Source organism: Podarcis liolepis, assembly GCF_965112155.1.
Source record: "Podarcis liolepis genome assembly, chromosome: 14".
Classification (NCBI taxonomy): Eukaryota; Metazoa; Chordata; class Lepidosauria; order Squamata; family Lacertidae; genus Podarcis; species Podarcis liolepis.
This window is the reverse complement of record NC_139569.1, coordinates 23,512,974-23,522,172: the sequence shown is the minus strand read 5'-3', so window position 1 is coordinate 23,522,172 and position 9,199 is coordinate 23,512,974. Positions and strand designations below refer to the sequence as shown.

The window sequence follows — 9,199 nt, the reverse complement described above, 5'->3', positions numbered from 1 at the left end:
TAGAAATCAATAGGCAGGTTGCTGAAAACCACGTCTAGATTAAATCAGTTGGTTTCCCCGTCTATTTCTGCGGGCAAAAAAATCTAGAAAACACGGATGCCAAGGTAACATCGGGAGCCCTCATTAAGGAGGTGAGGGGGCTACTCTATATTATTTATCTACGCGTTCTTCTCTCTCTCTCTCTCTCTCTCTCTCTCTCTCTCTCTCTCTCTCTCTCTCTCGCCTTGGTCGTTTGCGACAGTGTGGCGGAAATCGCTTATCAGACAGTGTTGTACGCGCATATACTTCCTCGTCGGAGCTTTACGGCAGTGTGGCGGGGAAGGGATATGCGAAGATGGCTACGACTGTGTCGCCCTTCAGCGGAGTCCTGCAGTTGACGGACCTGGACGACTATATCGGGCCCTCGCAAGTGAGTGGGGCGGGGGAGGTGGAAGAGAGAAAGTGGAGGCAGGAGAATGAGAAGGATACAGACATTTGGGGCCGGTCCCGTGTCGTATTCTTTGCAAACCTTACACAGCCATGTGAGGTAGGCCAGCAGGAGCAGCACACGCATGCGCGCCCATTGCCGAGGCTCAGAGTGAGCGGCCCCAATATGCGGGGCCAGGGTGGTGTCATGATTAGAGGGTCAGGTTAGGGAAGGTAAAGGGACCCCTGACCATTAGGTCCAGTGGCGAACGACTCGGGTTGTGGCGCTCATCTCGCTTTACTGGGAGGGAGTTGGCGTACAGCTTCCAGGTCATGTGGCCAGCATGACTAAGCTGCTTCTGGCGAACCAGAGCAGCGCACGGAAACACCGTTTACCTTCCCGCCGGAGCGGTACCTATTTATCTACTTGCACTTTGACATGCTTTCAAACTACTAGGTTGGCAGGAGCAGGGACCGAGCAATGGGGGCTCACCCTGTTGTGGGGATTTGAACCGCCGACCTTCAGATCAGCAAGTCCTAGGCTCTGTGGTTTAACCCACAGCGCCACCCACATCCCTGGGTTCAAATCCCTTCTCAGCCATTGGAGACTCATTGGGTGGCCTTGGTCTGGTCAGGGTTGTCATGGGAAGGAAGGAAGGAAGGAATCAAAGGTTCTGCCCTCAGCAAATTGAAGACGGGACTGGTTTTAAATGTAATGAAAAATGTAAAGTGTCCAAAGTAAAGTGCATCCATTCTTTCTCCTGGCAAACCTCACAGCGATCCTGTAAGGGGTAAGTTGTTTTATCCTAACCATGGTGTGTGTGTGTGTGTGACGGGGTGGGGAATAAACTTGGCATTACCAGCCAGTTTATCAATGCCTGATGCAGGAATTTTTAAACTGTCTAGTGGGAGTCTAGGAGGAAACACTGCTTCTTCCTGAAGTACGGATTGTGGTGTGTGTGTTTTGGTGTTTTATTTTCAGTAGTTCGCTTTCCTTTCAGGATTGCATAAAACCCATCAAAGTTGAGAAGAAGCTTGGGAAAGCAGCAGCAAAAATCCTCATTGAAGATGATGGGACTTACATTCAAGTTGACAAGGTAAAGTTTCCCCTCCTCAGTTTGATCACATCATAAGATGGGGTGGGGAAGCTTTTTTTAAGCTGTGTGTTTTTGCATTCCACCATCAAGCTTCTGGGGGCCACGTGGCAGTGGTGGGCAGGGCCAGAGGTGAAAGCGGGTGATGCCATTGCTGTGCCTCTTATACAGTAAGCTGTATAACCTGTCATAAGAGATACAAAATAGGTTTGGGGATCAGCGGTTACAGCTCTGCAGCCCCAGCTAGGAGTTCAGAAGCCTCTTGGAAAGGGAGTTAGTTGCGGAGTTGGGTAGCAGCCCTCCAGGAAGGAGGACCTTTTCAGTTGTAGTCAAGAAAATTGTCCTGGTTAATGGATGTTCTCAAAAGAGCAATTACTCCCTTCTGCTCTTTGGACTGCGAATCTCTCATGTTTGGCCCTACAGTCCGGAGCCAAAACTTGTTACAGTCCTTGGGCCCCTCTGTGAAGCTTTTATTTATAAAATCTCCAACATCATCGTCAGATGGTGGGGAGGTAACCCCTGAATGACCGCTAGTGAAAGCTGGAAGTACTTTTCAGGAACGCTTGGAAGCTGATCTCCAATCCCCTTTGACCAACTCTCCCTTTCAGGACGGAGGGTCACAAAAGCTTGAGAAGGCCAAAATCACCCTCAATGACTGCTTGGCATGCAGCGGCTGCATCACGTCTGCGGAGAGTGTCTTAATCACACAGCAGAGCCACGAGGAACTCCTCAGGGTCTTAAATACCAATAAAGTAAGTTGTTGTTGATGCTGTCAGCATGTGAGTCATAGGGCCTGAGGACCTGGAAGATGAGCTCCTTCTTGTCCACTTGTGCAGGAGAAGGCAACTATAGGGGTCTGGTCTAGGGACATAAAGGTAGGAAGCTGCTTTATACAGAAAGCCAGACTATTGGTCCATCTACACTGACTGGCAGTGGCTCTCCAGTGTTTCCAGCAAGGGAATTTCTAAGCCTTACCTGGAGATGCTGCTTGGGACCTTCTGCATGCAAGGCAGTTGCTCTGCCCTTGAGTTACAGCCCTTTGCCACTGAGTAGGCTGGATTTTCTTCCACTGCCAGGAGCAACGTTAGCAAGCTGTTTGCATTCTGGTTGGCTTCAGAGCAAATTATCTAGACCTGTTATAAAGCTGCTGGTGGTTTTGTGTTTGTCTTCCACCTCTCATTGCATTAGGGACTAGATTCTCAACATATATATATATTTAAAAAGAATCCAGCCATTTCATGCTAGCTACAGAAAGGCTCAGGGCACCTCAATATAGAAAAGATAAATATTCCAGCAAATACAAATTTCATGTTGATGCTTGTTTGTTTTTTTAAGACGTCGGGTTCTGCTTCCCAGAAGCTGGTGGTGGTGTCCGTATCTCCCCAGTCCCGAGCTTCGCTGGCGGCAAAGTTTTCACTGACTCCTTTAGACACAGCCAAGAAACTGGTGTCTTTCTTTAAAAGTTTAGGTGAGCAGCAGTGTCTCTTCTGAAGTATGTAGCTTGATGATTTAGTAATTAAACACACTTGGGATCAAACGGATTCTTGTGTTCCTGAGCATCACATTTCTACCACGAGGCTGGAAGGATAAAACTACTCAAAGGCTGCAGATCTTGCTGCCTTTTCACCCTTTTAACAAATAGCTTTAAAATGTCATTCTCATTTAGATGTCTGTTTGAACGGACTGCCCATATTAATTAAGTTGGGACTTATTGTCAACTGATGACGTTTATTTCTTTCCCCTCTGTTACATTTACAAAAATTATATTTAAAAAAAAAATGCAGGGGGAAGATAAAAAAAACCCGACCAAACAGATGAAGTCATCTCTGCCTGTCACTTGGATGGTTTTGTTCACCCTTGTTGCAGAGGGTGTTGAGTTGACACAGCTTAGGAACAGCCCACCAATCCAGCTAGCTCAATATTGTCTACACTGACTGGCAGCAGCTCTTGAAGGTTTCAGACAAGGGTCTTTCTCAGCCCTACCTAGAGATGCTGAGGATTGAACCTGGGACCTTCTGCATGCAAAGCAGGCCCTCTACCATTGAGCTGTAGCCCTTTGCTTAAGACATTTGGAACAAAGGAAGCTGCCTTGCACAGTCGGATCATTGGTCCAATGACACCTGTATAGAAATCATTCCACAAATGTGGTTTCCTTAATACCTAACCTCTCTTCCTTCCCTGTCTCAGGGGTGCATTATGTCTTTGACACGACTTTCTCAAGGAACTTCAGCCTGCTGGAGAGCCAGCGAGAGTTTGTACAGCGCTTCCGGAGGCAAAAGGAAGACAAGAAGGCTTTGCCTATGTTGGCTGCTGCCTGCCCAGGTAAGGCTGTTGTGGGGGGAGAGAGTGGGGTGTGGGCCCTGCAACTGGTGTTACCCATCATCCAGGAACCTCAGATTGTAAGACAGTGGTGGGTGGGGCCAGAAGGAAAAGAGGGTGGAACAATGAATGTGAATTTTGCCTTTAAGCAGTAGGCTTCCTCCCCGCTCCCACTCACTTGCTTTTCAGCAAGCAAGAGTCACTGTCAGAGTACAAGGGCACATTCCAGCCAAGCAGAAACATTCAGAGAGGGTGCAAAGCTGAACTGGTGAAGCGGGTAGCCTGGGGAGAATCCCAAGGGCCAAATAGAGAGGTCTGGAGGGCCACATTTGGCTTCTGGGCCTGAGGTTCCCTGCTCCTGCTGTGGACTATAAATGGGACATTCCAATATTTTTTTACAGCTGGTTGTATGCTGTTGCCTTGGATGCTGTAGCAGCTACCTTCTTTCCAATAGGCCAGCTAGAGGAGAGTGGGATGGGGTGGATGCTGCCTTTGGAGCCTGGAGGTGGATTTGCGACTTAAGGATGTTGGTTCTTCTTCCTCTTTCAGGCTGGATCTGTTATGCCGAAAAAACCCACGGGAGTTTCATCATCCCTCACGTCAGCACAGCCAAGTCTCCCCAGCAAGTGATGGGCTCCCTCGTCAAGAGGCACTTTGCCAAACAGCAAGTGTGTGTTCCGTGGCAGGCACTTTTTGCAGGGGAACTGGTGTCCTAGAAAGTCTGGGAGCAGCAGCTGGGCTTCAGTTTGTGACCTCCCCATCAGATCACCTCTGCAGACAGCCAGAAAAGGGGTCACCCTCTCACCCAAACAATCCTCTGCAGAAAGGGGAGCTCAGACCCTTTCCTTTCCATGCTGGGGCAGTGCTGCTGCTGCTGTCTTCTTCTTAAGGGCAACCATCTCAAACCACCCAGTATTGTTATTACCCTATGGAATGACCTACTCTCACTTCTCTGGGTTTAGACCAGCCTTTGCCCAATCCTGGATCCCTCCAGATGTTTTGGACTACAACTCCCATCGTCCACTGCCAGTGCCATTGTGGCTGATGGGAGTTGTAGTCCTGAACATCTGGAGGGCACTAAATGGTTGGCAAAGGCTGGTTTGGACAAATTTGCAAAGGGTGCTACTAGTTAATGGTTGCTAGATGGAGGTTTTACACCTCTGAATGCACCTACCAGGGCCAAAAACCAAACAAACTGGAAGTGGTTATTGCCTTCATTCTTTGCTTGTGTGTCTTTTGCGGTGCCCTACTGGTGCCACTGTCAGAAACATGAAATCAAGACTAGTTTTTGCTGATCAGGTATCCCAATCTCTTCCCCATTTATAGCACTTGACACCTGACCAGATCTACCACGTGACAGTGATGCCTTGTTACGACAAGAAGTTAGAAGCTTCCAGACCTGACTTCTTTATCCAAGAGCACCAGACCCGTGAGGTTGACTGTGTGATTACTACAGGTAAAGCGGAGCCAGGAACTGTGATGTAGTCAGTGTTTGAGTTAGAAACACCCGGAAGATTCCTGGCTTGAGGTGCAACTGCCCATTCACTAGCCACTACTTCCACCCTGCCCCATTTGAGTTAATAGAGCCCAGCCCTCATCCTGCCAGAGGTTTCTACACATACAACCTCCCGCATCACTCCATCCTGGCGAGCCAGAGGGATTATGCCATTTCAAGGACATATTCCAGCCAAGCAAAAGTTCTTGAGTAGGGCAGCTGATTGGAGCTGGTTTGGGGAGTGTCCTGGGGACCGAATGGAGAAGCTTGGAGGGCCGCACTCAGTCCCTAAGCTTGAGGTTCCCCATCCCTGAACTGGAGAGAGGATTAATTCATTGCCTGGTAACTCCTCTCTGCTTCCTGCCTCCCTTCCATCCAGAATGCAAACTCCCTTGCATTTGTTCTGTCTTTCAGGAGAAGTTGTGAAGTTGCTGGACCAGGAGAAGGTAACCCTATCAGAAGTGAATCCTGCCCCTTTGGATAGCATGTAAGATCCGAAGTCGCTTAACTTTGCTACGCTTACATCCGACTTGCTTCTTTCACATGTGCTCAATTTGCAGAACTTTAATCAGGATTTGGCCTTTATCGGCATGCAGCCGGGCATTTCGAGTTTTGCATGGTGCCCGACGCTGTTTCTTTTCTCCCTTCCATAGGTTTAGTGGTGTGTCTGAAGAGGAGCAGTTGCTCGGGCACTCTGGAGGCGGTTCTGGGGGCTACCTGGAGCACATCTATAAGTATGCCGCAAGGGAGCTCTTCGGTATTCAAGTGGAAGAGGTTCGCTATAAGGCACTGAAGTAAGGATATTGCATTACCGCCTGGAGCGCTTACCAAGAATCCTATCCCAGCCCATTTCCCCCAGCCTGCACTCTCTTCCAGTAAGGAAGCATTGGGAGTGCTGCTGCTTTGCTGCTGCCTGTCCCTTGCTCCAGCCTCCCTCGCTGGCTAAAGAGCCAGCAGCCATTGCAGGCAGCCGTGGAAGGTGCAAGAGAGCCATGGCCTGGGAGGAAGCATTCGTTTTCCAACCAGGCTGACTTCCCCACCAAAGTTGTACTGTTCGTCCATGTTCCGTTGCTGCCAGTTTCCCCTCTGAGCAGCTGGGATAGTGGCTTGGGAGCGTGTCTGAAGAGACCATGTTTTGCAGTAGCAAATCTCTGGTTCCTCCCTGACCCCTTTTAAATCTTTCCCAGAAACAAGGACTTACAGGAAGTGACGCTGGAGAAGGATGGCAAAACCCTCTTGCATTTTGCCCTGGCATACGGATTTCGGAACATCCAAAACTTGGTGCAGAAACTGAAGCGGGGGAAGCTGCCGTATCACTACATCGAGGTGATGGCTTGTCCTTCAGGTGAGGCCACCTGCAGGTTGGAAACAGCAGGGGGGATAAGAAAAGGCTGCATATGTCGCTTGGAGCTCTCTGGCAACATCCTAAGAATTCTCTCTTTCACTCCTACCAGTTAATACTGTAATTATTATTATTATTATTATTATTATTATTATTATTATTTTATTATTATTATTATTATTTATACCCCACCCATCTGGCTGGGTTTCTCTAGCCACTCTGGGCGGCTTCCAACAAAATATTAAAAATACAATAAAACATCCAACATTAAAAACTTCCCTAAACAGGGCTGTCTTCAGATAGTTGTCTGATGGGACATCTGATGGGAGGGCATTTCACAGGGCGGGCGCCGCCACCGAGAAGGCCCTCTGCCTGGTTCTCTGTAACCTCACTTCTCGCAGTGAGGGAACCACCAGAAGGCCCTTGGAGCTAGACCTCGGTGTCTGGGCAGAATGATGGGGATGGAGATTCTCCTTCAATTAAAAAGAAGCAGGTTGCTGTTTTGTTTGTTACAAAGTTATGTATTTTTGTGTTTGTATATTGTAAACAGCCCTGTGATCCTTGGATAAAGGGTGGTATAGAAATATAATGCATAAATAAATAACAATCTGAAATGCCACCTCCTTCCTCACAGACCCTCTCAGGTGCTGATATCAACAGAGGGGGCCCTCATGGTTGCTCCATCTCCCTCAGACATTCGAGAGGGGAGTGACCTGTGAGAGGGCCTTCTCTGCGGCAGCCCCTAGGCTGTGGAATTCCCCTACCTGCAGAGGTGTGCCTGGCTTCTTCACTGGTTTCAGTTAATGCTGAAGACACACTTCTTTACCCCAACCTTTGACACTTGAGATGTGCGTTTCCAGGGACTACGCTGTTCTTCCTATGACTGTCATGTGTTTTAACTATTTTTAGTCTTTCATTGTTGTAGCCTGCCCTGGGTCTTGCTGGTGAAAGGCAAGCAGTACATTTGGTGATGATGATAATATTGAAGCTCTAGCTTAGCTAACTCAGGTACTTCCTTCAACCTGCTTCCCTCCAGATTTGAGCTCCTAGCAGGCACCAGCCTGCAGAAATCATTTTGAACTTGCGGCCTTGCATGCCTGGGGCTGATGGGAGTTCTAGTTCAAAGCATTTGGAGGGTGCCAGCTTGGGGAATGCAGGTTTAACTGGGATCCACTTTCTTCCCACCCCCTCATTTCTTTCCAGGCTGCTTAAATGGAGGGGGCCAAATTAAAGCCGAAGGGGAGCCCAGCAAGGATCTTCTCCAGAGGGTGGAGAGGCTGTATGAATCAGTCCAGCCTGAAAACCCGGAGCTGAATGGAGCCGTGCAGGCACTCTATGAGGAGTGGCTGGGTGGCCCTGATTCGGGACAGACTCGAGACATCCTGCACACAGGGTATCACGCAGTGGAGAAGTCAAGCGCCACCTTGAATATCAAGTGGTGAAGATGGCTGGGAGTGCTCTTGGCAGAGGAGGTGTCACAATCATGCCCTCTTGATTTCCTTTCCCTCTCCAAAGTGGTTGCTGGAAGGACAGAGACTGTTCATAGGTGGCAAAATATGTAGCAAATCCACCTTTAGTACCAAAGACTGGAATAAAAATGATTACGGACAGAGGGTTTGGCTTTAAGGAGAGCTGTGTTCATCCATATACCCTGCCTTCCCTCCAGCTTCTGACAGCCATGACTGTTGGCCGTCCTGGTAGCATCTGGAGTCCAATGATATCTGGGGGGCATGTAACATGTTGTTACCATAAACAATTGTCCTAGATCAAGATCTCTCCCCCCATACCCCACAATGCAAAGGAAAACACAATACTAACAGATGCTACTTGAGTGATTGTCACAGGGGCCAGTCAGCCTCTTGCAGAGTTTCAGTTGGAAACAGCCCGTTTTGTGGCTTGCTGCAGGTTGGGGGCTCTTGAATGTCTGCCCGAAAGGGGGCTGGAACACGTTCTTGGGGTTCAAAGTATGTACACCTGTCTTAGCTCAGAGTGTGTTTCCAGAGCTCTCTGTGCTTTTGTCTCATTCCTGCCACTTGCCTACAAGGAATTCCCTTAGTAACAAAAAACAACAGCTGTTATAAATATACAGGATAAAGAGTTAAGAACTTCAGAAAGAGCCTCCTGGATCAGGCCAGTGTCCATACATTCCTACACCATCTTCTCAAGAGTCCCAAATCAATCTGTGCCCTACCTTTTTCATGCAGAGATTGGAAGTTCATGCCCCATCCTGGACGGGAGCAAAATGTCACCTACAGCACTGAAGTGCGGCCTTTAAAAGAACTGTAGCCAGAAACTTGAAATGTTTCAGGCCTGCTTTATTACTTCCTTATTCTCTGCACCCACAAAGCCGAGAAGCTTTTTCTCCAGGAGCGATGGGATTACCTAAGGAGACTCTTTAAGAGGCAAGGGGGATCTGGAGGTATAAATGACTTTCAGACTTTGAAAAGCTGGTGTTACTCGATCAAGTTCACCAGTTTTGTTGAATTAATTAAATAGTTTTAATTGGATTTTGAATAAATGCAGTTAATTGTTACTGTTTTGAAT

The 9,199-nt window shown here is 48.3% G+C and overlaps 1 protein-coding gene across 1 annotated transcript; it reads left to right on the top strand.

The window, feature by feature from the left end:
* Positions 1 to 227: 227 nt before the first annotated feature.
* CIAO3 (cytosolic iron-sulfur assembly component 3) lies at positions 228 to 9,188 on the top strand. Its single transcript, XM_083476119.1, has 11 exons — positions 228 to 409; positions 1,407 to 1,502; positions 2,108 to 2,251; positions 2,835 to 2,967; positions 3,687 to 3,821; positions 4,368 to 4,486; positions 5,145 to 5,274; positions 5,728 to 5,800; positions 5,967 to 6,107; positions 6,501 to 6,658; positions 7,859 to 9,188. The coding sequence occupies exons 1-11, from the start codon at positions 335 to 337 to the stop codon at positions 8,095 to 8,097; spliced, it is 1,443 nt and encodes a 480-aa protein (XP_083332245.1). The 5' UTR covers positions 228 to 334; the 3' UTR covers positions 8,098 to 9,188.
* The last annotated feature ends 11 nt before the right edge of the window (positions 9,189 to 9,199 follow it).

Coding starts and splice junctions, on each gene's coding strand:
- CIAO3 (XM_083476119.1), top strand. CDS start 335: ATGGCTACGACTGTGTCGCCCTTCAGCGGAGTCCTGCAGTTGACGGAC. Junction 5,801..5,966: donor CCTGCCCCTTTGGATAGCAT/GTAAGATCCGAA, acceptor TCCCTTCCATAG/GTTTAGTGGTGTGTCTGAAG. Junction 6,659..7,858: donor GGTGATGGCTTGTCCTTCAG/GTGAGGCCACCT, acceptor ATTTCTTTCCAG/GCTGCTTAAATGGAGGGGGC.